The sequence below is a fragment of the Aotus nancymaae genome, unplaced genomic scaffold, assembly GCF_030222135.1.
Source record: "Aotus nancymaae isolate 86718 unplaced genomic scaffold, 86718_ANA_hifiasm-v0.15.2.pri h1tg000007l, whole genome shotgun sequence".
Taxonomy (NCBI): Eukaryota; Metazoa; Chordata; class Mammalia; order Primates; family Aotidae; genus Aotus; species Aotus nancymaae.
Window position 1 is genome coordinate 10003818 of NW_026988418.1, and position 26793 is coordinate 10030610.

Here is a 26793-nt window from a genome sequence, read left to right on the forward strand (position 1 = left end):
AGACCAACCTTGACGGGGTAGTGAGGCCGGAAGTCCGTCGGGGCGTCCCCAGGCCACCTCTACAGACCCCAGGTGCTAAGCATCCGGGTGGGACACAGGAGAGGGAGGTTTCTCAAGACCTTTCAACACCCCAGGGATCGGCCTGCAGCTTCCGCGGACCCAAGAGAGGCAGAGATCCCAGGACCGGGAGCCAGAGATCGAGGAGCAGAGATTCGCTAGAAGTGACGGACGCGGGCCCGGCGCTCAGATCCACCGACTGTCGGGTCCGGGCCACCTTGGCCGGGAGCTGCGGCACCAGCGGGGCGGGGCGGGGCGGGAGCAACGCGTGATTGGCAGCCACCAGGGCCATTAGGAAGCGTCTGGGCCCGAGCCGGGCGCCCGGGAAACGCAGTTTAAAACTCCAGCCCCAGCCCCGGCGCGCGTAGATGGCAGCGGCGGCGGCGGCGGCGGCGGCGCGGGCCGGGTTGACCAGGTACGAGCGGGCAGGGCTGGCGGGCCGAGCCGGGAAGGGCAAGGGACTGTCGCTGTGGGGAGGACGCGGGCCGTGAGGCCCCGGGGACAGCCTTCTCTCTTGGGGTCCTGCAGTCCCGGACCCACTGGGCGGATCAGAAAGTTTGCAGGGGGCCAGGGACTTGGGGACAGACGGAAGGCGCAGGGACAGAAGAAGTGGAGGGACTCCAGAAAGACGGAGAGTAGGGGATAGAGAGACCCATGGTGAGACAGAGGAAGCGATACCCGGGGCTGAAAACGGAGGCAGAAAGCGAGCAATCTAGGAAAACAGAAAAAGCTCAGAACTCGAAATTCCGAGGCAGAGAGAGCCAAGGGCGAGCCTTGGGCAGAGACGCGCCAAGGCGGAGATGCAGGCCTTGGCCCACGGAGAAGCAGGCACCCGCGGAGAACGCCTCGGATCCGTCACGGTTTTGCCTCATTTGGAAGATATTACTTCGCCCCTGAAAAAAAAAATACAAAAGAGGTTTGGATATTAAGCGGAGACAAATCCTTCTTAGTTTGGAAGGGGGCGGCGCGGAGAGGGAGGTGGCCGGCGTAATGCTGAGCAGATGCGGCCCGGGGAGTCGCGAAGCCTGGGGTGGAGGCTGGGGAGGGGGCGCTGCCGGCGGCCCAGTTCCCAGCCCGCGGAGCGCAGAGGCCACCCACACCCCCCCAGCTTCCTGGTCCACGCGAACCCCGCAGTGCCCTGGCCATTGCCCGGGATCTGGCTCTGGTCTCGCCCGCGCGGATCCCGTTCAAACTCAGCTGCCACCAAGTGTGCCTTTTCTCTCGATTGCGATTCTGCACAAATTTTCCAATTGAGGGCGGTTCGGCGCTCAGCCAGCCTCTGCTCTCGTAGACGTGGCCTCGGGCTAGGGTCCTCCAGGTGGGTGTTTGGGGCGCAGTGGCCCTGGTTCCCTGGAATTCGTTTTGCCTCCCGAGGCCTCAGCTGGCGTGGATCAGGCGAGCGCCGGTGGGAAACGGCAGGCTGGGGGCAGTCCCCAGAGCGGCTCTCGGGGCGCTTCTAGGGGAGCGGTCAAAGGGTTGGGGAGACTGCCAGGGTCTTTCCTCTCTGGGCTGCCCACACCGGACGGCCGTAACTTGGTCGCGGACGACGACAGGCCAGGGGCCCTGATAGGCTATGAAGGGCTCCAGGCACCACCGGCTGAACTTTCTGACGGTCACAAATTCCCGGAACCTGCGCAGGGGCTTCGGTGGCACTGCTAGTGCACTTAAGGAGCTTGAGAGAAACCTCCTCTTCCCCAAATTCGCACCAAATCTGGGGCCCCGACTTTTCCTGGATTCCAGCCACACTCAGTTTGGGAGGCAGTGGGCTCCTTAGGCTTGTGATTTGGGGCAGGAAGGAGTCTCGGAATGGGGAAACAAGGAGGACGAGCTTCGAGGCCTTTTCACCCTCTTTTCAAGCATGCAATTCCCCAAAGCCGAGAACCCTCGGGTTCTGGGGCACCTCCGCTAGTTCAAACCCAGGCCCCAGAAAGTCTTTTTCGTTTGACAAAAGTTATCCGAGGCCGTGGCAGGGTGGGCCGTTGCTGGTTTTCTAAGAGCAGCTCCGCTTTGAGGACATCGGGGAAAGAGGAGGGCTTTATTGACTCGATGGGCCTCGGAGGAAGGGGCTGTCGGCACCGCAGGGGTTGTGTGCTCCACATCCGAGGAAATTGTGCAAGTTCCCAGCTGGCTGTGGCGATGGCAGGACGACCAGAGTCCTTTCCTCTCTCTAGTGCTGGGGCTCCTTTGCGCTGCAGGCGGGTCAGCTCTGTCTGATCCCTTTCTAGGAAGTTCTGTGGCCTGTTAGTTTTAGGTGGGCGTAGTGGGGGTCGTTTTCAATTTTTCAGGGATTTGTGTTTCACTTACGCTCATCCCTGGTCTTCCCCTCAAACGGAAAGGCACTCTGGCCTAAGGACCAATGAATTTAGTTCTTACCTCCCCTTTCTGCAAACCAGCTGTGTTTATATATATGTCTACGTGTTCAAAAAAAATCGAATTTGCTACCTAGTGAGAGAAAATTATCTGGATAATTGGCTCAAAGATCTCTCCTCTATGGCTGGGGTAGACACACTCTTGGGAAAAGAAGCAGGGCATTGCTACTCAGGAGGGGGGTAAACACCATACCCCACCCCTGCAGACCTTGGGGGCACCAACTCCTGCAAGGAGGTGGGAATTTGGCAGCCCAGATCCTGAACGGAATGCAGAACAGAAGGGCAGAGGTGCAGAGGAGTGGAAACCCGCTCCAGGCGAAAGGCCATGGTGAAAGGCAAGGACTCGCGCCTCTGGAAGGTCTCTGCCGGATAAGCGGGCTTACGGGTCAGCTTCATGGGCATCTGGTGAGTGTCTGCAGGATCCCTGCACCCCTGTCCTGGCCACTTTCACATGCACAATCCCATGTGGTCGGGAAATATGAGCTGCTTCTCCATTCTTAAATATAACTTGCACTTGACACACTACGGGCACACACCCACGCACACACTGCAGATTTTGAGCAGGAAATAAAGTTTCCATCCCCTCCTGGGCCTCAGCGCTCTGGGAGCATACAGCCTGGAATGAGAAGTCCACCACAGCCCTTAGTGTCAGCCTCCCGGAGGCCAGGGTCCTTCTGAGGAGCAACCCATCTGGTGTGACTGGAACATGGGGACATTGCCGGTGGTTTTTGAGGGAAGGGGAGAACTAGATCCAGAGGCGCAGTCCCCCGTATCTGAATGAATGCTGTGTGTGCACACATATTTGCCAGCTGTCTAAATTGGCGATCGTACACAGACACACGTATAGAGGCTGACAGGCACACAGAACGGGACTTCTGGGTTAGAGTCACCTGGGCTATGGGTATCACACTCAGACTCACTTTGAGAAGTCACACAAGAAGAGGAACAGGCAGATCCACTAAACCACACAAAACCCCTCTGATAGACACAGTTCCATACTCACAGGCTAAACTCACACAGACACACATGCTCAGCAAACGCAGATACCCCCTAGGGCAACAGTCCCAAGCGTCACGGCCCTGCTTTGCGCAGAAGCCCCACGAAGCCCCAGGCAGGGTGCGTCTACATTTTTGCTTGGCCTCCGCTCTCCCTATTCCCGCCACTCTCTCCGGGCCTTGAAGCTTACTCTCCTGGCCGGTCCTAAATCCTCGAGGAGCCAGTCTTCACCTCCCCCACCCCTGCGTTCCCATTTCGCCCTCAATTCCACCCCTTCCCCACAGTCTCGCTCGGCCGCCCCGCGGTGCCCATGTAAATGACAGCAATAAATATCTAATCAAGGCCCCGGGCGACGCCACTGCTGCCCGCCAAAGCCCATTACTGAATGAGTGTGTGGGGCGGGGGTGGGGGGGCACTGGGGTGGGTGGGTGAGCTTCCGGCGGGGCATGTGTTCTGGTCTGCACATTCATCCTGTACTGAGTGCCTTTCCTGTCTGCCCTTGAGCAAGTCTCAGTTTCCCCTTCTGTGAGAAGGACACAGAGCTGGGCTGTCCCTTATCAGATTCAGTGGCCTCTCTATTTAGTCACTTGTCTGTTCTTCCGAGCTTATTTGACTTGGCCCCAGTGTTGCCTGATGGGTGGACCTCCCAGTTTGCACAGACCACAGATCCCAGTTTGCACAGACCAGAGCTCTGGTAGCTCTGGCCCCAGCTGTTGTTTGGACTTTAGCCAGGTTTTCGCCGGCAAAAGGGGAGTTCCCTGGATACGAGAGCGGCAGGAGGGAGCACATTTCCCGAACAGCGTCACTTCTTCCCGCCAGCCTACTGCCACTGTGGACGTTGCTTCAATGTGCCCGAGGCCAGTGGAGCTGACTGGATTTTGCAGCCCCCTCCACCCTCCACGGCTCTATCTCCAGGGTGTGTTTGCGTCCCCGATGCGTTGTACATCTGTCAGTGTGCAGAGCTGTCAGTGTGCAGAGCAGGAACCGTCCTTTCTGTGCCCGAAGAACAGAGCCTCCTCTGAGTTCCTCCAGCCATTTGGAGGCCCTAACTTGGGCTTGGAGCAGCTCTGCTCCACAGGGGACTCTGAAGTCCCTGTTTCCCAGCCCCAGCCTGAATCTAGATGGCCAAGAGCAGACCAGGTCATCCCTGAGGGACTTTGGGCCAGGGCTAACCCAGAAGGCAGGGCCGCCACTTCTGCACCATGGAGAGGCCAGGAACATCCTGAGGTCCTAACCTATGACCTGCTCCATCTTAGCTCTGCCCAAGTCTCCTCGATCTCCAGTGCGCTAGCTGGATCTCTGCCAGAAAGGAAGCAGAGAATCAAGCAATTACCCAGACAACTCTACTCTTAAGACCTGCAGTTAGGTCCCTCGGCCTCCTCCGCCACCTGCCTGCTCTCAAATGCTGAAGCTGGACCAGATTCGAGAAAAAGCAATTAAAAAAAGTGGCTTCTCCTATCTTCTTTCCCTTCCCTGGCTGCATTTTGCCACCTTAAAAAAAAAAATTACCTCCAACCGCCTGATTTCTCTGCACCCTCAACATTAAGGACCTCGGGAAACTGGAGGACTGTAGGCGGAGGGGCCTCCCTCAGTCTCGGCCCATTAGCCTGCGGGGGGCTAATTACTCCAATTAGCGGCTGATTTATAATTAATGGCTCGGACCAAGGGATAATTGGATGTTAATGGATAACAGTTTGTGTAGGAACTAAGAGCCCCGACTCCTTCAAAGGGCTGATGGCCGGTGGTCGGCCCTGAGACCCACCGGGACCCTGGAGCTCTCCCGGTGGGTTCTTCTCGTAATCACTGGGGCCCCATCCCTGAGCCAAGAGGGGAGGTGAGAATCTCCTTTGAGAAATTTATGAGCTCTATGTGCCCCTTATGACATCCAGCACCCCTTCTAATCTGACCCTTGCAAAGCCACGTACTTCTAAGCCCACCTGCCTGCCATGCATGGCTCCAACTCCAGGCTCACTTTGGGAGCCCTCAGCGGAGATGAAAGGAGGATGAGCAGATTCTTTGACCTCTACAGCTCATCCTCTTCCCATATGGATCAAGGCAATGTGGGGTTAACGGTGGTGACGTGAGGGTCATGGTGTCTATGTCACTGGCAGGGGGAGGGAACATGGCCAAGGTGAGGGCAGTGGCCAGGGCTCATGTAGGATAGGGTTAGAGCTTAGTCTGTGACAAGGTCAGGGCCGCAGCTGTGGCCAGAAGGTGGCTTGGCTTCTGATGAGGACACTGGATTTTCCCTGCTGGGGCAGGGCAGAGCAGGCAGGGTGAGGAGGAAACTTTGGGCCTTGGCTCACTCATTTCTGGGCTCTGCTTGCCTTCTCTCATCTCCCAGAGCTGGTCATGTGACCATCTGCAATTCCCCTAGAATCTGAGCGCCTTGAGCTGGAATTCATGACACTACTCCCAAAGTCCATCACTCAACAAGCAGTGGCTCCATCTTGCTTTGTGGAGTGAATGTCTGAATGGTGAAAGGCAAGGACTCGGGCCTCCAGGTTCTTGTTCTGGGCACTGGGTACTGAGTACTAGCTGGGGAACCAAACCCTGCCCCCAATCAAAGGTAAGAGCTCTAGTGGGCACTGAGTTCACATTTTGGAGTTAGTCTCCCGGGATTCCATCCTGTCTAAGCTGCTTAGCTGGGTAGCTTTGGACAAGTGACTTTACCTCTCTGGGTCTCAGCTTCCTCAGCAGTCAAATGGGGATTATGAGGTTGTTGTGAAGATTAAATGAGATGCTGCCAGTCAGGTCTCTATGAGGATAGCTAGTAATAATAGTTATTTATTATAAAACTCTGGCAAAAGGTAGGCAAACAGGCAACTACAATTTGGTAAGGATAGGAATTTAAAGAAGTCACCAGACCCAGTCAGTGACTTCTGGACCCAACCAGTGCTAAAACTGGATGATTATAACAAGTTTATCCAATCTTTCACCTTCCATTTCTGAATCAGTAAGATGGGGGTGGCAGGAGAGGCTCCCTGGAGAAAGGGGTGTCCAAGCTTAGTGTGAGGAGTCTGGAGTTCTCCAGGTCATGCTGATGGAGAGACAGCAGTCCCGGAGTGGAAGGCAGCCACCTGGTAGCTTTGGAGGGCCCTGGCTCAATGGTCAGGGGAGGGTACAGGAGGAAGGAAGGGGAGATGACAAATTTGGATATGACTTTTAAGAAATATGGCTTTGAAGGTATCTGGTAGAACTGGTCTGAGAGATGGGTCTGTTTGTTTCAAAGGAGGCCTGGCCCACCGCACCCTCTGGTGGGGATCCCTGGCTGGGAAGAATCTGGCCCCTGGCAGGGGGAGGAAGAGGCTGATCCCTGGCTTTCTGCACCTTTGAGTGCCTGATACTGACAGGAGATTTGGGGAGCGTGGAGGGTTCAGCGTGACCCATGAGTGGATCTGGGGCTCTTGGAGAAGCCCCTGTAGAATAAGCAGCATCTGAGAGGGGTTGTCCTCATGTCAAGTTTGCTCCCAAACCGTGTGCCTGCAGGGTCCTTGGTCAGGGTAGGACTGGGATCTCCATAGCCCTTACATCCTATGGTCCCACTGCAGATTCCTGGCAACTTGGAACTAAGGACACATGTGGGAACAGGGGTACTTCCCCATTCCCAAGCAGGCCAGCCAAGGGGACTCACCTTCCTTGAGCCTCAACTCCTCATCTGCAATGTGGAGATAATCATAGTGCCTCCCCTGTAGACTTGGGGTAAGACATTAATAATGTGCTGACGCTGAGTATCTGGCATGTGCCAGGGACAGAGCTTCCCTTAAAATCTTGGCTCCAAAGACTCAGAGTTGGAAAGATTCTAGGTCATCTTGCTCAGCCTGCCCCACAACACCCGTGCACTCGTGCACACACACATGCATACACATGAACGAGTCCCTCCTCCTCTGCCTCCCTCATATGTGGCTGGCCAGCCCTGGGTTACACACTTCTCATGACAAGGTCTCTTTCAGAAGAGGTCAGAGATGGTAGGACCCTAGCCAAGGGCACAGGGCAGCCTGGAGTTGGGGCAGAAGCCCAGGCCTGCTGCTCCTGGGTTCATGTATTCACGATCTTCTACCTGCGAGAGTAAAAGTCCTTTTGGACTCCAAACTGCGAAGCAGGAGGGACAGTTGCAGTGGCCTCTCCCCTCAGAGGGTCACTGGAGAACCTCCAGAGATAAAGGCAGCAGCGTTTCTCAGGGAAGAAAGTCCATGGCAACAGGCTACTCTCCATCTCTTCCTCTGCCATTGACACTCAGGGCTAGTCTCACCAGGGCCTATCTCTTGGTCACACTGTGAAAATAAATACCAGATAGCTCTTCAGAGACTCAGAGACCTGGGTTCCCATCCCGCCTCCACCGCTTACTAGCTGTGGAACCTTGGGCAGGAGACTTTATCTCCCTGAGTCTCAGTTTTCTCATCCATATACTGGGGATAATTATACCTACCTGGAAGGGTTGTGTTGAAGTTTATTAGGTGATACACCTGGAATGAGTGAAATGAGTCTTGGCTTGCAGGAGATGGTCAAAGAGAGGTGGCCGGTGGTGTTGTCAATGAGATGACGTGCCTCACTATGCCTGGAATAGATGGTGGGATGAGACTCTCAGAGAATGTTGGTTTCTTCCTCTTCTGCTTCTCTTTCTTTTCCTCTAAATAAAGTTGTTTTGCCATGTTTCCACTGTGAATAGGAATGAGAAGTAACTGAGGGAGAATTAAAAGTTCAGAGAAGGAAAGAGAGAGGCAAAGAGTGGTGGGGTTGGCCTGTGGGGTGGCTGAGCCGAGTGTGACCCAAGGAAGGGTCCACTTTCCTTTTAATCAAAGACGTCTTGCATGCATTTTCATGGTACTGCTGCCGTTAATTTATAAAAAATGCCCTCTAATAAAATTCTGCTTGATTCTTCGATTGGCTGGGCATTAGGCCGCAGCCAGCAGCGACGCGGGGACATAACGGATGCATTTGCAGATTTGGAAAATTAAAGCCATCTATATGGCGCCTGTGGCGGGAGATCCGCCGATCTGCTTGCTTAATGAAATATAAAGATTCTTTTAACCAATGTAAGCACAATTCGACAGCTTGTGAAACGCGGCCGCGCCATGATGGATGGCTCTCCTGGCTCGCCAGGAATTGCGGGGCGGCACCTTTTAAATATATAATTGATTCTGTTTGGAGTGTGCAGTGGGCTGAGCCCACGCAGGGCCCGGCCTGGGGCCAGGAGTGCGGGGCCTCTGTTTAGAGGCTCCTGCAGGCCTTGCAGGTTCCAGCCTGGGGGGCCTCCCTATAGGGGCCACCAGGATTCAGAACTGGATGTGGACCATCCAGTTCTGCGGCTGGGCCTGGCTGAGGACCACCGTAGTGCAGGTCCTGGCTGCCCCTACTGCTAGGAAAGGGCCCACTAGTCAGGAGTTGCCCCCACGAGGCCTACAGTCCTGGGACAGAGGAGGTCGTGGGCTGGGACTCCGGATCTCCCTTTCCTCCCGTGGACCATCCTAGGCTGTGGTGGTCCTGCCTCCCTCACAATCTCTTGGTCTAAAATTCCTTCCCACTCATTTGAAGTTACTATTTACTAAGCACCAACTGTGTACCAGGCTCTGTACTAGGTGTTGCAGAAACTACAATGGCTAAGACAAATTATTTATTTTCTGTGTTGATTTATCTCCTTGCTTTTTTTTCTCTCTTTGTATTTTTCTCTTGTCCTCTCTCACACCCTGTTCAGGGGTGGAAGAGCCACAGCGCACTGACCTAGCAGCAGGGGACGGGGGCCACATGACTTTCCAGGGTACCAGTTAGTGTACATTTCCTTGGTCACACACTCAGAGACATATTGTTTGTACACATGGGCTCACAGGCATGCACACCCACTGAGACACATAAAATAGCCAGATACACACATAAACAGAGACAGAGGCACATACAGTCATGTGGTGGATCCCAGTTGGGTTGTGTACACACATGGCCACACATGGACACTGAGGTGAGCCACAGACCTGTGGCTGTGTGGGACCGCATGTGAGCAGCTTGGATGGTAAGTAGCATCCACCGACAAGGGTCCTTCTGTGGCCTCAGAGGAGAGCAGGGGCCTTGAGATCCAGCTGTAGTGAGGAAGAGGAGTGTGAAGCTGGAGGGAGAAAAGCTTAGCAGGGAAGATTTGGGCTTACATACGGCTTCATTTCACAGCACACACACACATGCACACAGTGTGCACATGAGCATGCATGCCAGAGGGAATGTGTTTTTTCTTTTCTTTTTCTTTTTTTTTGAGACGGAGTCTCGCTCTGTCCCCCAGACTGGAGTGCCGTGGTGCGATCTCAGCTCACTGCAACCTCCACCTCCCGGGTTCAAGCAATTCTCCTGACTCAGCCTCCCAAATAGTTGGAAATATAGGCATGCACCACCATGCTCGGCTAATTTTTGAATTTTTAGTAGAGATGGGGTTTCACCATGTTGGTCAGGCTGGTCTCAAACTCCTGACCTCGTGATGTGCCCACCTTAGCCTCCCAAAGTGCTGGGATTACAGGCATGAGCCACCTCTGCCAGCAGAATGTGCTTTTTCTTGCTGTCCTCCTATTGTCTTGGACCAGTTCAGAGATGATAGAAATCAGAGAATGAGGCCAGGTGCAGTGGCTCACGCCTGTAATCCCAGCACTTTGGGAGGCCGAGGCAGGCACATCACGAGGTCAGGAATTTGAGACCATCCTGACCAACATGGTGAAACCCCATCTCTACCAAAAATACAAAAATTAGCCAGGTGTGGTGGCATGTGCTTCCCAGCTACTCAGGAGGCTGAGGCAGGAGAATCGTTTGAACCCGGGAGGCGGAGATTGCACCATTGCATTCCAGCCTGGGCAACAGAGCAAGACTCTGTCTCAAAAAAAAAAAAAAAAAAAAAAGAAATCAGGGAATGGAATATGCTGGGGTAAGATCCTATGTGACTGGGGCTGGGAAACACTAGCTAGTGAGAAGAACTTCACTGTTGACACCTGTTCTACCACTTTCTAACTGCATGGCCTTTAGCAAATTATCCAATCTTTCTCACCTTCCATTTTGGAATCTGGAAGACGGGTATAACATTTTCTACCTCCTACAGTGTTGGGAGAATTGATGGAGATGTCTGATGTAACAGAGGCATTTAATACATAGTTGTGATCATTAATTCATCATCTAATCCTTATTTCCTAGCCCTGCTTCTGCATCAGACCTGTGATCTGGGGGTGGGATGGGTGTATCGAAATGCATGAGATAGTTTCTGCCCTCAAGGAGCTCAGTCTGGTCTAGTCAGGGAGATAGAAGTGTCATCACAGCACTGTGCTGCAGGCACTAGAATGAAGAAAATCCACCGAAGGTGTTGAGTGTGGTGTCCGGCACAGTGCGTTCAGGACATGATAGCTAGTATTGTTGTTGTCACCGTTGCGGTCATCCTCATTTCTACGATCTGTACAGACAGATCTTATCTGAGCCTGGAGCGGGGAGAGATTCCTTGGCAGAGGAGAGCGGGGGAAGGCCCCATTTCTGAAGAGGGGTCAGTTCAGCTAGGCCTTATGGAGAGGGAAGAGTTTGTCAGGTGAAGGGAAAGAAGAGAAATGGTGTATTAGGTAGAGAGCCCAGCAAGAGTAAAGGCATGGAGATGAGAAGGAGTGGCAGGTAGTCTGGTAGTGCTTGGTGCTGGGGAGGGGGAAGGCATCAGGCCGGGCTGGGAAGATCTCAGAGACCCTCAGAGGGCCACGGGGATGGGGCAATTGTGGGGCCCAGAGAGGCATCTCTCTGGCTTCAGTTAATAAAGCTGCGTTGTGCATCAAAAACTGTGAGATCAGCGATAATTAAGTCAATTAAAATGTCACTTACCACATTAACAGCAGTGAATTTTAAAGCAACAAAGGCCCTGAGTTTGGTGGGGGAGAGGCATTCCAATAGCAGGAGTTGGGTTGGATGAAATGACTTCTAAACTCTGTTCCCCCTTCCTCACCTGGAGCTTCTGACACACTCTGGAGCCTGGTTTCATCCTCATATCCAGCAAAAGACGTGGATACCTCCTCCTAGTCCCTACCCCCACCAAAAAAGAAAGAAAGAAATAATATAAATGTGAAAATCACCTGTAATCCCATCTGCTATCTCCCAGAGATAACCTCTGTTAACATTTAAGGGTATCACCTTCCAGACTTTTTTCTATGCATATTTATACATACATTACAAAAATGGGATCACATCATGCACACTGTTTTGTTACCTATTTCTCCCACTCAACAGTATATTGTGAACATCAGCACATACAGATACACATCGTTTTAAATTGCAGTGCTGTATTCCACTGTGGGTCTACCGGCCCCTCATTTGCTAAACTAATCCTCTCTCGATGGACAGTTAGGTTTTCAATTGTTTGCAATCACAGGCAGTGCTGTGATAAATATTCTCATACACATATCTCTGCATACTTGAAGGATACATTTCTAGAAATGGAATTGTTGGGTCAAAGGCGATGTACTCTGTAAAGGCTTTTGATGTAAGGAGTAAATAGCTCTTCTGCCATCAAGGTAGGAGAAGGACCATTTCCCACTCCTCTAGATAACGCTGTGTAATAATTTTTCTTTATATTTGCTAATCTGATTGGTAAATAATGATGTCTTATTTTTATTTTTGAGACACAGTTTCACTGTTGCCCAGGCTGTAGTGCAGTGGTGTGATCTTGGCTCACTGCCACCTCTGCCTCCTGGGTTCAAGTGATTCTTCTGCCTCAGCCTTCCAAATAGCTGGGATTACATGCATGGGCCACCACACCTGGCTAATTTTTGTATTTATTAGTAGAGGCGGTGTTTCACCAGGCTGGCCAGGCTGGTCTCAAACGCCTAACCTCAAATGATCTGCCCACCTCAGCTACCCAAAGTGCTGAGATTAACAGGCCTAAGTCACAGAGCCCAGCCTTTTTCTTTCTTTGGTTATAAGTAAGGCTGAGCTTTTTGTCATGTCGGTTGGCTATTTGTATTTCTTTATTAATGAGTTGTTTCTTCATTTACTCAGACTATCTTTCACTAAGGTGACCATCTTTTTATTTATTTATTTAGAGATGGGGTCTTGCTATGTTGCCCAGGCTGAATTCAAACTCCTGGGTTCAAGTGATCCCCCTACTTTAGCATCCTGAATAGCTGGGTCTACAGGTGTGTGCCACTGCACCCAGCTTTATTTTTTTATTCCCAAATAAGAGTTCTTTGTATATTATGGATAGTCCCTTTTTTTTTTTTTTTTTTTTTTTTTTGAGGCGGAGTTTCACTCTTGTTACCCAGGCTGGAGTGCAATGGCGCGATCTCGGCTCACCGCAACCTCCGCCTCCTGGGTTCAGGCAATTCTCCTGCCTCAGCCTCCTGAGTAGCTGGGACTACAGGCACGCGCCACCGCACCCAGCTAATTTTTTGTATTAGTAGAGACGGGGTTTCACCATGTTGACCAGGATGGTCTCGATCTCTTGACCTCGTGATCCACCCGCCTCGGCCTCCCAAAGTGCTGGGATTACAGGCTTGAGCCACCGCGCCCGGCCTGGATAGTCCCTTTTATTTGATTTGTGCTATTTATTTTTTATGAATTCCTCTATGGCATATACAGTATATAACAGATATTTTTCCAAATTTGTTGTTTGCCTTTTAGCTTTGTTTATGGATATATTCTGTTATATTGAGGGGTAAATTCTTCATCTCACCATGTCTATCACTCTTTTCTCTTTATCTATTTATTTATTTTTGAGACAGAGTTTCATTCACTCTTGTTGCCCAGGCTGGAGTGCAATGGTGAGATCTCAGCTCACCACAACCTCTGTCTCCTGGGTTCAAGCAATTCTCCTGCCTCAGCCTCCTGAGTAGCTGGGACTACAGGCACCCACCACCACACCTGGCTGATTTTTGTATTTTTAGTAGAGATGGGGTTTCACTATGTTGGCCAGGCTGGTCTCAAACTCCTGACCTCATGATCCGCCTGCCTCGGCCTCCCAAAGTGCTGGGATTACAGGTGTGAGCCACCACGCCCGGTCATCTATCACTCCTTTAGCTTTCTGCCTTGAGGTTATGGTTCTGGTGTGTGGAGGAGGCTTCTGCAAGTGAATGTTGGAGGAAGCTAGTGTGTGAGTGCTGACTCAGAATCTGTAAATCTAGCCCTCAGCGCCAGACTCCCACAGCCAACAGCCAATGCAACATGCTTACCTGGAAGTTGAATTCACATGTCAGTCACTCTTGCCATTTCCCTCCAAACCTTGATTTCCATTCTCTCCCTCCCCAGATCTGCTTCTCCAACTCAGTGCTCTTCATTCAGGAAAAGACTCATCTTCACTCAGCTGCTCAGAATGGAAACTTGAGTTATCCTATTTTTTTTTTTTTGGCTTATTTTTCTCACATCTTATAACTAAGCTATCAGCAATCATGCTGATTCTACCTTCAAACTACCAGAATCTGACCATTTTTCATCACCTCCTCCCACTCTAGTGAAGGCAGCATGGTCGCCAGCCTGGACTTCTGCGGTGTCCTAGTGGCCTGCTCTCTCCGCTTTTCTTCTTGCACCTCTGCAGTTTATTCTCTGTATAGCAGCCAAATTGAGCTTTTAAAAATAAATCATAGGCCAGGTGTGGTGGCTCACGCCTGTAATCCCAGCACTTTGGGAGGCCAAGGCAGGAGGATTGCTTGAGCCCAGGAATTTGAGACCAACCTGGGCAACATGGTGAGACCATGTCTCTATAGAAAAATTTAAGAAACTATCCTGGCATGATGGTGTACGCCTGTAGTCCCAGCATACCCGGGAGGCTGAGGCACTAGGATTGCTTGAGTACCAGAGATTGAGGCTGTGGAGAGCCGAGATTGTACCACTGCACTTCAGCCTGGGAGATACAGCAAGACCTTGTCTCAGAAAAAAAACAAAACAAAACAAAAAACCAAGATCATATTATGTTACTCCCCTCAAGACCCTCCAGGGGCATCCCATCACACTCAGGATAAAATCCAGATGGGATCTCCATTGAGCCATAGGATTACGGTGGGCGGTGGAGCCCTCTGGCTAGCGGCCCCTCTCTCTCCAACCTCACCTCCTTCACCTGCTCCCTCCGTCTGTGCTCCATCCACCCTTGTTTTCTTGCTGCTCTACAGTCACAGCCTGTCTATGCCCCAGGGCCTTTGTCCTTGCTGTTCCTTCTGCCTAGAAAGTCTCCCCGAGAGCTCCACGTGCCTTGCTTCAAGTTTCTGCTCAAATGTCAGAGAGCCCTTTCCTGACCACACGTTCTACAACAATTTCTCCTTTCACTCTTGTCATCCTCCTCCCCTGCCTTATTTTTCTTCAGAGACCGTATTCCTGTCTGACATTAGTACGTGTATTTGTATTCATTGTTATACATCCCCCCACATCTAGAAATGTAAATTCCATGAAGCTAGGGACTTTGCTATTTAGTAAGTGGGTGCTTGATAAATATGTATTGGATGAATATGTGTAATATACAAATGGATGTGTGTGAGTGTAATGTTTGTGTGTAGATGTCTCTGCTGCATGAATAGATATCTGTGAGCATGTCTGTGTGTGGAATGGTGAGGAAATGACATTTTGTGTCTGTGAATAGGCCAGCTCTATGAATGCCTTGCCAAGAGTCTGCGTACGTGTATTTGTGCATGAAATGTGCGTGTGCTTGCCTGCAGCTGTGTGTGTGTGTGTGTGCATGCTGCGGATGTCTGATTCTGTATAGCCTGCGTCTATTTCAGTGAGGAGCTGAGATACCTGCATATGTCTTCCTTTTATCAAATGGACCTGCCATTGCCCCAGCCTTTTCTTTTCACCTCCCACACTTGGGAAATAGGAAACACTGTTGTGTTTTGGGGAGATTCCAGATGTGGAATCAATTCCAAAAATGACATTTCACACTGCTGCAGGGTGGGTGAGGGTCCGGATGGGACCTTGGCAGCCTCCTGCTGACGGCAGAGCTGTCTCAGAAGGATGGATGTCTTCTCTGAGGAATGGAAGATTTCCTTAGGACAATTGGTCATGAAAGAATAAGACTGCAGGGATGTGGAGTGGGGCAGGCCCTGGACTGGCTGTGTGACCTCAACTTGTTGCTGTTCTTTCTCTAAGCCTCAGTAGACTCAGCTGCAAGTGGGGCTCATCATTCTTGGTTGGCTTGCTTCTTGGAGATACGGTGAGAATAATGGGAGGTAATGGCAGTGAGCGTATGACAGTCATAACAACAGTATTCTTATGTTTGTGCAGGACATTAGGGTTTATCTCATTTCAAAGCAAATGCCTCAGTGGGGAATCTAGCTCTGGGCTTGGCTCCAAGTGGGCCTCAATGGGTATTGGTTGAATAAGTAATAAGTGTGTGAGTGAATCAATGAAGGTAAAAATGAGTAAGTGCCTGAGTAATTGAATGAAGAGATGATTGCATAGAGCAGCAAATGAATTTGTAAATCACAACAACTAATACTTTTGAGTATATACTATGATCCAGTCCTTTGTAAAGGCTTCTCTTAATCCTTGCAGTAACCCTATGAGACAGGTACTGATATTAACCCCATGTTGCAGATAGAGAAACTGTGGGTCAGAGAAGTGAAGTGACATGCCCAAAGCCACAAAGCTCCTCAGTGGTGGAGTTGAGGTTTTAGCCTGCCCTGGGGTTCTAGCCCAGAGTCCTAAACCCACACCGGCCCTGCTGAGTGAATCAATGAATGAGTGGGTGAATGAAGGAGTGAATGCAAGAGCCCTTACATGGCAAGCCATGGGCAAGACAGGCTCCTTTCTGATAGAGAGAGCTTCTGCCTCATCAGAAGGTGGGCGTCAGCTGGGTGCAGTGGTTCACGTCTGTAATCCCAGCACTTTGGGAGGATGAGATGGGTGAATCACCTGAGGTTGGGAGTTCGAGACCAGCCTGACCAACATGGAGAAACCCCTCTTTACTAAAAATACAATAATTAGCTGGGCGCAGTAGTACATGCCTGTAATCCCAGCTACTTGGGAGGCTGAGGCAGGAGAATCACTTAAACCTGGGAGGCAGAGGTTACGGTGAGCTGAGATCCTGCCATTGCACTCCAGATTGGTCAACAAAAGCAAAAACTTCATCTCAAAAAAGATACAGAAGAAAAGAAAAGAAGGTGGGCATCCAGTCTGGACTGGGGGTGGGTCTCCCTGAGGGCAGAGTCTGAAAGCCCTGCCTCATGTCTCTTTCCCTCTTCCATCCGTAGGCGGATGCCGCCATGCAGCACTACGGGGTGAACGGCTACTCGCTGCATGCCATGAACTCACTGAGCGCCATGTACAACCTGCACCAGCAGGCAGCCCAGCAGGCCCAGCATGCCCCCGACTACCGGCCTTCGGTTCATGCGCTTACATTGGCTGAGCGCCTGGCTGGTAAGGGCCCTGGGGACTGGACCGTGGAGACAGGACTGTGGGGATTGGGGGAGGAGGTTCTGGAAGGCAAACAGGAGAGGGAACACTGGGCAAGCTTCTTCTAGGCAGCTCCAAAAGACTCAGGTCACTTAGCACACAGAGAGATGTCAATTCAAAGCTATGTGTGTATATCCAGAGCGTCTTTTGTTTGTCAACACTGTCCAAGGTGCTGGAGCTGCCCTATGCCTTCAAATTCTCATAACAAGCCCATGAGGGAGGCATGCATTAGCCCTATCTCACAGATGAAGAAATGAGGTAGGAGGGCCCAGAGTATTCCAGCTGGGAAGTAGCTGGAAAAGGCCCAGAGTGCCCAGGCAAGGAGAGTTCAGGCACAGGGAATTGTAAATAACGGCTTCTGTGTTTTGACACCAACTGTGGGTTAGGCACTGTGGGGGTATCTCTCTTTCTGTGCATATCAAATCATCCAATCCCCATGTGGAGAGGTTAGTATTTCCATTTTATGAACAAGGAAATGGAGGCTCAGAGAGGCTAAATCTGGGCTGGGTGGGGTTGGAAAATAACATGGCTAAAAATATGAGCTTTGGAGTCCCAGACTTGAAGTCAGCTCGGGGCTTTCCCACTCAGCTCTCTTCTCTGAGCCTCAGTTTCTCTTTTTATAAAAAGGAGACAATGGCCATGCCCATCCCCTAGGGTGGTTGGGAGGTGATCTGTGATAACATATGCAAAGTATTCAGCAGAGCCTTGAGCAGCTGGTAAACCCACATGGGCCCAGCCCTGTGCCAGACAGGCCTCAGATAACTTCAGGGAACTCCTAGGGAGAACAGGTGCCCATGACCCATAAGAGGGCACAATAGGAGGATGTCCAGGGTCAAATGCTGGGGCAGCTCAGAGCAACAGGATCAGCTGGGGTAGTCAGGGAGAGCTTTCTGAAGGCCATAGGGGCAGGAACCAGGCCTCAAAAAGGCATGGCAAGGAGTAGGGGGCCCACATGAGGAAAGGCACAGAATGGGAAGGGATCTTTGGACTCCACATGGATAATGGCACTGGCCTGGCAAGGAGAGCATGGCCAGTCTCACTCCTTTAGACTCTGCCAGGCCTCTGGGCAGAACTCAGTGAATAAAAGTTTCCCTGGATCAATGCGGAGGCCTGAGTTTCTAGTGTGGGGATGTTGGATACAGCCCTGTGCCAAACCTGGTGGTGACATCAGCTCCTGACAGTATTCCAGGACCAGAGGACCAGAGCACAGACAGGAGTCAGGGACAGGGGCTCATGTCCGCCGAGTATTCCAGGACCCGAGGACCAGAGCACAAACAGGAGTCAGGGACAGGGGCTCATGTCCACCGGTGAGGGCAGAGGAACTGGGGTGTTCAGCCCACCCCCAGCTCTCTAATTCTTTAGAAGGAAGAACATGAACTCCAGGTGAGCCTTTGTATGGAAGCCTTGCCTTCCAGCAGAGGCTCTGCCCAAGGTTTAAAGAGTCTGGCTTCAGAAAATAAAATAAAATAAAATAAAAAGAACAAAAAAAGAAAAGAAAACAAAACAAACAAAAAAAGAGTCTGGCTTCCCTGTGACACCTACCCCAGCTCCACCCCTGCTGTCCCTGGAGCCAGCAGTAGGATGCTGAGCTGTTGCTCCTCCCGCAACTAGAGTGGGGCTGACAGAGCAGTCCCCACTCCTTCCCCTGCCCCAGGATGACCGGCAAGAGCTCAGGGCTGAGTCAGGCCCAGGATTAAGGTCAGTCTGTGAGGGGTTCAGAGCTCCCTTTTTAAGCTGGAGAAGTATCTCAAAGTCTGGGGCTTCCTGGATACCAAGTTGCCTCTTCCTATTCTTTTTTTTTGTTTTAGACAGAGTTTCCCTATTGTTGCCCAGGCTGGAGTGCAATGGTGCCATCTCGGCTCACTGCAACCTCTGCCACCCAGGTTCAAGTGATTGTCCCGCCTCAGCCTCCCGACTAGCTGGGATTACAGGCATGCGCCACCATGCCTGGCTAATTATTTTATTTTTAGTAGAGACGGGGTTTCACCATGTTGGCCAGGCTGGTCTGAAACTCCTGACCTCAGGGGATCTACTAGCCTCCCAAAGTGCTGGGATTACAGGCATGAGCCTCCGCACCTGATCTTTTTTTTTTTTTTGAGACAGAGTTTTGCTCTGTCGCCCAGGCTGGATGGAGTGCAGTGGTGTGATCTCAGCTCACTGCAACCTCTACCTCCTGAGTTCAAGGGATTCTCCTGCCTCAGCATCCCTAGTAGCTGAGATTACAGGTGCCTGCCACCACGCCGAGCTAATTTTTTGTATTTTTAGTAGAGATGGGGTTTTGCACGTTGGCTGGGCTGGTCTTGAACTCCTGACCTCAGGTGATCCACCCGCCTTGGCCTCCTAAAGTGCTGGGATTACAGTCGTGAGCCACCGTGTCTGGCCGCCTCTTCCTATTTAGGGTGTTGTGGATGACTTCCCATTCCCTGAAGTGCAGGGGAAGGACTCTGGCAGCCCTATGCAGAGGCTGAGATGACTCAAGTTCCCTTCACCACAGACAGGGCAGGATACAATTATGACATGATGGGAGACAGTGAGGAGAGATGTTACTATCTATCCTCCAGGGGCTAGTCAAGCAAAAGGGCTGAAGGCTAGACCCCAGGATGGAGGCTAGACCCCAGCCCCAGGCAGGTACCTATCCTGGGTGTTATCATATTACCAGACATGTGGATGGTACCGTGGAATCAATGGTCCATAGTCCTGTCTTCCCTCCAAGCCTGCAGTGGTTAGAACCTGGTCTCTTTGTCCTTCTGTCCTTGGGGAGTCAGCCACAAGGGTCAAGACTGAGTGCAACAAGCCTTACCTGAGACCTGAGCCCTGCTGCCCCCACCCTCCCCTCTTTGTTCTTCCCCCTAGCCAGGCTCTCTGTTCAGGAAACAGAAGAGCAGGAGCCTCAGACCCTGCCATCAGAGACTCTAGGCCAGCCGGGATGAGGTGGTTTACACTCAGAGAACAGAGGAGTGCCAGTGAATTCCATTTGCCTAGTCAGTCCTCCCTTAACTAGACCTTGAGATGGGTACCAGCCCAGCCTGGCTTCTCATGGGCAGAGACCAGTACTCTAATGCTAAAGATGTCTTAGTATTCAGAATCTAAGGGCTATAGGGTCTTAGAACTCTTGTGATATAGACTTATAGATTATTAGCATCATGGAGTCTCAAAATATACTCACAGTATCCATCTTACGGCAATACCCACTTACCCACCCCCAATGCCAAATAACGAAGACTGCGCCCCCAATCGTATGCCTGACAGCCATTTGTGGAGTTGAGTTAGACCTCTGTGGTCCTGATACTGCATAATGGGGTGGAGAGACCTTGAAAGCCCACAGCCATATGGAGAGGGGATGGGTGATTTCTTTCTTTCTTTTTTTTTTTTTTTGAGACAGAGTTTCGCTCTTGTTACCCAGGCTGGAGTGCAATGGCGCGATCTCGGCTCACCGCAACATCCGCCTCCTGGGTTCAGGCAATTCTCCTGCCTCAGCCTCCTGAGTAGCTGGGACTACAGGCACGCGCCACCATGCCCAGCTAATTTTTTGTATTTTTAGTAGAGACGGGGTTTCACCATGTTGACCAGGATGGTCTCGATCTCTTGACCTCGTGATCCACCCGCCTCGGCCTCCCACAGTGCTGGGATTACAGGCTGAGCCACTGCGCCCGGCCGGGATGGGTGATTTCTAAGGGCAAAGGACCAGGGCCAACTCTGGCAGCAGCCTGGGTATCCACAGTGGGTCAGAGCAGGATAAGATTCAAAGCTATTTCCCATAATTAAATGGGCCCCCTCTCCTTGCCCTCCAACGGCTGTACATTTCAAGACATCATCTTGGAGGCCCGTTATGGTTCCCAGCACCGCAAACAACGTCGCAGCCGCACAGCATTCACGGCTCAGCAGCTGGAGGCCCTGGAAAAGACCTTCCAGAAGACTCACTACCCAGATGTGGTGATGCGTGAGAGGCTGGCCATGTGCACCAACCTGCCTGAAGCCCGGGTGCAGGTAGGGCCCAACTCTCCTAACTAGGCCTTACAGACAACACCAGCTGACATCAGTCTGGCCTTGTCCAGGAGCCAGCATGTCATCCCTGTGCCAAGGTGCAACTGATCTCTCCATCAAAGCCTTCGGTGATAGGAGGGGAGTTTGGGAAGGGACAGAGGGTGTGTGTTCTCTAGAGGGGCGGGGGCAATGTTATCACGTACCTCTTCTCCCGGAGCACCATGCTCCACGCCAACTCCACTTCTTTCTTGCCCACCTCGGACTGCTCCTCTCCTGTCCCCAGGTGTGGTTCAAGAACCGCCGGGCCAAGTTCCGGAAGAAGCAGCGCAGCCTGCAGAAGGAACAGCTCCAGAAGCAGAAGGAGGCCGAGGGCTCCCACGGGGAAGGCAAGACTGAGGCCCCCACTCCAGATACCCAGCTGGACACTGACCAGCCCCCACGTCTGCCTGGCGGTGACCCCCCTGCTGAGCTTCACCTGAGTCTGTCTGAGCAGTCGGCCAGTGAATCAGCTCCTGAGGATCAGCCGGACCGTGAGGAGGATCCTCGGGCAGGGGCTGAGGACCCCAAAGCTGAGAAGAGCCCTGGGGCTGAGAGCAAGGGACTGGGCTGCAAGAGGGGTAGCCCCAAGGCAGGTGAGGTCTGAGGGGTGCCATGGGAGAGCTGGGGCCTAGGGGACCTGAGCATGTGAAGTGGGTCGGAGTTAGGGAGGGAGTAATCAACTGCCCCTCAGGGGCATGGCCCATCAGAATGGACTGGCCACAGCAGGCTTGAGCCAGGTCTTCACCCTTTAGTTGCAGAGTTGTGGGAAGGTCCAGGGGGTTCTGAGGGATGGGCTGAGTAGCAGGGGAAGGATACTGCCAGAGCTCAGGGCAAAAATTATTTATCAACCATTTGGAAGTATTCCAATTTTTTTTTTTTGAGGCGGAGTCTCACTCTGTTGCCCAGGCTGGAATGCAGTGGCGCGATCTTGGCTCACTGCAACCTCCATCTCCTTGGTTCAAGTGAATCTCCTGCCTCAGCCTCCGGAGTAGCTGGGACTACAGGTGCGTGCCACCAAGCCTGGCAAATTTTTTGTATTTTTAGTAGAGACGGGGTTTCACTGTGTTAGCCAGGATGGTCTCAAACTCCTGACTTCAGGTGATCTGCCTCGGCCTCCCAAAGTGCTGGCATTACAGGCACGAGCCACCACACCCAGCCAGTATTCCAATATTTTAACAACCGGTGCATACTGGGCAAATACTGCATTGGTACCAGAGATTCTCACGTGCAGCAGAGACTCCGAGCACATTTCTGAAGGAACAGAGCTCTGGCATGAGGCAAATCTCAGACACAAACCCTAAACCCAGCAGGGAGGGGACGGTGCTGTGAGCTGAAGGTTGGAGGGAGGGAATGGGAGCGCTGGGCAGGGGAGCGGGAGGGGAAGTTACAGCCCTTGAAAAGAAAAAGAGACAGACATGGGGGCCTTGGCAGAGCCCCCGGAGCTTTCCCAGGAAGCCTGGGTCCCTTTCTCCTAGGATTCTGAGCCTTGCTTCAGGGGATGCCCTGGCTGGGATGGGATGGATGTGGTTTTAGCCGAAGCCTGTCTTGTCTGTAGCGCCAAGGGGGTGAGAAGGCTGAGCGCACTTCACCTTGCAGACAAATGCTCTTGTCCTGAGTGCTTTGTTCTTGGGTTCTCTGCTTGCAGATTCCCCAGGCAGCCTGACCCTCCCTCCTGCGGCCCCAGGGGGTGGCCTCCTGGGCCCCTCCCACTCCTACTCCTCGTCCCCGCTGAGCCTCTTTCGTCTGCAGGAGCAATTCCGTCAGCACATGGCAGCCACCAACAACCTGGTGCACTACTCATCCTTCGAAGTGGGGGGTCCCACCCCTGCTGCCGCCGCTGTGCCCTACCTGGGTGTCAACATGGCCCCACTGGGCTCACTGCACTGCCAGTCCTACTACCAGTCCCTGTCAGCAGCCGCTGCTGCCCACCAGGGTGTGTGGGGGTCCCCACTGTTGCCTGCACCCCCAGCGGGCCTGGCTCCTGCAACAGCTACCCTGAACAGTAAAACCACAAGCATTGAGAATCTGCGGCTCCGGGCTAAGCAGCACGCAGCCTCCCTGGGACTCGACACACTGCCCAACTGACTGTCTGGCCTCCAACCCAGCCAGGGGTCTTGGGTGTCCCTTCCTCACCCTGTGGTTATCCCCAGGTGGCTCTCAAGGAGTTAACTCCATGAGCCCAGGGATCCTAGGGCCTGGTGTCCTATTCCCTGCCCTGCTTCCCCATACCCAGCCCGAAGTGAAGCCCACACCTACACACCCTCTGCATGGCCCTGCCTGGACCCCCTGGAGGCCGAATGGGGAGGAGGTGAGAGGTTGGGGTGCCCCAAGCTTTCCTCCAGCAAGTGAGAGGCTCTCCCTGGCTAGATCCCCATCTCAATAGTGCCTCCTCCCTTTCCTCCCTCCCCTTCTGCCCCCCTAGTGAGTCTATGTGTGGAATGTGAGATATAAATATAAATATATAAAGCTATATTTTCAGGCACCTGCCTGCCCCAGGCCCCCTGCCCGGCCCCCATCTCTTCTTCCCTCCCACCCCTGCCCTGCGGCCTCTGTGGCTTACTCTAGCCATCCCTTCTCTTTCTGCTTCTCTCTCCTTCTTCTTCCCTTGATCTCCCTCTTCCGGTCTCTGTCCTGGTCCCTGCCCGCATCTCCGCCCAGCCTCTGTATTCTCCACCCTGGATCTTTCTCCCTGTCTCTCCCTGTGCCCTTGGTTTCTTCCTTTAGTGCTGGCTGTGTTGGTGTTGTCAATTCTTAAGCTATGTTTTGTTCGGGGTTGTGGCTGGTTTTGGGTTTTAGTAATTTTGCTACTTCTCGTTCCACTCCTTCTGTTCCCTCCCTTCTGCCCTGCCTGCCTGTCTCCTCCCTGCACCCGCACCCTCTCTAGGCAGCTGTTCCTTTCCATGCCCAATAGAAGCAACAAGCCCCTAGCTGGAGACCCTGGGGATCTGGAGCTGCAGGTGGGAGGTGGCACTGGCTCCTACTCCCACCCTCGCCCAGGCTGGCATCTAGAAGGTGTCATGAATTACTTTCTCTTCTCTCTTCTCAGTGTTGAGGTCCTCATTCCCAAGATTGAGGAGGCAGTAGTCAGGCTGGGCAGGCAGTAGAATGGCCAGCATTCCTGCCTGCAAATCCTCCAAAGACAGAGGCCTGGTATCAGCATTCAGCCAGGACTGACCACAGGGCTCTAGAGCTAAATTTGGAGGGACTTCCCTAGTTGGAGTGTGGCAGCAGGGGAAGAGGTGCTCTCAGAGACACCAGGGCTGGTGCTCCTCTCCCATAAGCCCAGCCTCCACATCCAGCAGGTACTGTCCATGGCAGGGGTTTGGCTGACCAGGAATGAAGGTTGAACTCTGCTCCTGCACACAGTGCGTGCAAAGCATACAGCAGCGCAAAGGCTTAGGCTTCTGTGGGCTTCCTGCGCCAGAGCCAGTTATGGAGGTAAGGGCTTCTCTCCAACTAGTCACTGGCATGGAAAACGTGTTCCTGTTTATAGCCAGGAAACCCAGATCAGCAAACTCCCTTTCAAAACTGTGTGACTGACCGGGGGTGCTGGCTCATGCCTGTAATCCCAGCACTTTGGGAGACCAAGGCAGGCAGATCACCTGAGGTCAGGAGTTCAAGACCAACCTGGCCAACGTGGTGATACTCCATCTCTACTAATGATATAAAAATTAGCCAGGCGTGGTGGCACGTGCCTATAATCCTAGCTACTCGGGAGGCTGAAGAGGGAGGATCGCTGGAACCTGGGAGGTGTAGGTTGCAGTGAGCCGAGATCATGCCACTGCACTCCAGCCTGGGCGACAGAGTGAGAATCCATCTCAAAAAAAAAAAAAAAAAAAGCTGTGTGACCTTGGGCAAGCCTGTAGCCTCTCTGGGTCTGTTTCCCTGTCTGGGTTAGATGGCTGTAAGCTCCTAGCCAGCTCTACTTTCTGCGTTCTGTGCTCACAACCTTGCAGGACTGAAGTTTTTAGTTCAATTGACAATGACAGAAGGTTCTCAAAAGCACAACGTATGAATTAGAAAATTACTGTAGCCTTGCTGTGGAGCAAGGTGTGCTGTGCACCTAAGCCTCTCTGTAGATACTGCCTTAGTTTCCCCATAAGTATAATGGATCCCCTCTAGTTCAGACAATCTGGATTTGATCCTGATTTTCCTGAGTTCCAGTGCCAGTCTCTGGGGTCACCCCATTTTCATACCTTTGCATGATCTCAGGGGCTCTGGGCAGTGGGAAGGGATGGCTTGGACAAATTCTTGGTCATGCTCCCCAACTCTTGGTGGCTCACCATTGAACACTCCGACCCCTGCTTAAAGACGTTGATCTGAAAACCAGAGTAAAGATTCTTAAGGCTTGTCTCCTCTCTCAGTGGGAAGAGAGAGGTTCTATTGGTGTCCTGCTAGGATTGGTTTGCGGAGAAGTCAATGTCTATCACCCTTGAGGGGGTCAGCCTCGGCTGGGGCAGATGGAGAAGGCTTTGGACAGGAGAAAGGTGAGGGAGATGGTAGTCTGGGCCAGGAGAATCGTTTGAACAAAGCAGCAGAGATGAGACTCCATAGACCACGGGAAAGGGGTGGCTGGCTTCACGAGAGGTGGGGCTAAGGGGCCTGGAATCCAGGCTAAAGACCTCACCTACATGTGGCAAGCACCAAGACAGGCAGCTGAGGGTTTCCGAATCCTCAAGTGTCTTGCTGGGTCTGGAATCTGGAAGGGGAATCCACCAGCCATGGGAGCATCGGAGAAGAGACAGGCAGCGCTGTGGGAAGTTGGCAGATTCCAGGGGGGACAGAGGAGGTTTTTGGTTTGGGAGGGGTTCTGTGGCCAGTGGCCCATCCACTGTCCTCTGGGATTAGCTCCAGGAAGTTCTGTTTTGAAAACAAAAAATAATCATCTGGTAAGGTATGGGAAGCTTCCTAGCTGCTTTTAGACTGACACTTTTTGTCAGTTCCTGGGTATGAGTGATTGTTACTGGGCCTTGGAATCCAACAGCCCTGGATATCACCACCTCCTTCAGGAAGCCTCCCCTGACCTCCTGAGGGGCAACGTTCTGTCATGGCGGGAGGCAGGCCCACTCAGGAGCAGCCCAGCTTCCCTGAGATGTTGTTAACACTTGTCCCATTCAATTGGCCCAAATCTACAAACCCAGAGAAGGCAGGAAAGGTCCATGTGGTCCTGCCCTTGGAGGGCTCTCAAGTTTAGGGCACCAGCCTTGGGTATGAAAGCAGTTGGAGAGCAAGAGCAGAGCACGCTCTTGTCTCACACACACTGGTAAGCGGCACCATGCATCTCCTCCGAGCACACTTGTAAGCAGCACCGCGCATCCCTTCTGGTGGGCAGAGGGTACAGGCCCACCACACCTGATACTGGAGCCCCCCTCAGGCCTGCTGGGCCAATCTGGGCCTCAGACCAGAGGCTCAAGCTCTGACTGTCCCTTCGCAGAATGTGGAATGCCTCATGCCTGGCCCCTCCCTCCTATCCGAGTCTCCCTTTCCCTGCTTCCTCACTCCCCCAGAGCATGGTCCAGGGACCTGTGTCCCCACCCCAACTCCAAGGCTGGTGGGCTGTACAGACTGCTTTCCAAACCAGCTGTTTTGTGACCATTTGTGCTTAGAGGTCGTGCCAGCCCATGGCAAAAACACTGTGTACTGTATTTATTCATTCTGTTGGTTGAAAAAGCAAGACTTAATTCACTCCTGCCTGTCCCCTCCCCTGCCCCCTATGTAGTACAGCATGACACTCTGTGTATCTGTCCTTCTGTCAGTCTTATTCCCTGTGATGTTGTGACCTGTTCTTTGTCTTACCTGGTGAATAAAAGAGAACCCAGCAGCCCAGACTTCAGTCCATTTCATTCCCAGAGATGCCTGCAGTGGGCTGAACAGGCAGGGTCTCCAGGTCTGTTCACTGCCCCTCTGTTGACGTGGCCAGTGGGGAGGGAGGCCGGCCTACCTCACTATTGGCATTGTCACTCTGACTGTGTAGTGTAGC

General features: G+C 52.5%; 1 protein-coding gene and 1 long non-coding RNA gene across 8 annotated transcripts; one reads left to right on the plus strand and one right to left on the minus strand.

Moving 5' to 3' along the window:
* Positions 1–421: 421 nt before the first annotated feature.
* DMBX1 (diencephalon/mesencephalon homeobox 1) lies at positions 422–26639 on the plus strand. The gene is made up of 5 exons (XM_064372307.1): positions 422–472; positions 16589–16754; positions 20599–20777; positions 21058–21406; positions 22459–26639. Exons 2-5 carry the CDS (start codon positions 16601–16603, stop codon positions 22896–22898), a joined length of 1122 nt encoding a protein of 373 aa, XP_064228377.1. The 5' UTR covers positions 422–472; positions 16589–16600; the 3' UTR covers positions 22899–26639.
* LOC105705156 (uncharacterized) lies at positions 6188–26793 on the minus strand. 7 transcript variants are annotated; one of them, XR_002478980.2, is made up of 9 exons: positions 26610–26793; positions 25445–25673; positions 25010–25132; positions 20978–21105; positions 13583–13713; positions 11365–11441; positions 9389–9493; positions 7852–8081; positions 6188–7696 (listed from the first exon to the last, which is right to left on the minus strand). It is a non-coding gene; the product is annotated as an uncharacterized LOC105705156 (long non-coding RNA). The 7 variants fall into 7 exon arrangements; XR_001104608.2 differs by having other exon boundaries at positions 25441–25673; XR_001104609.2 differs by lacking the exon at positions 25010–25132 and having other exon boundaries at positions 25441–25673.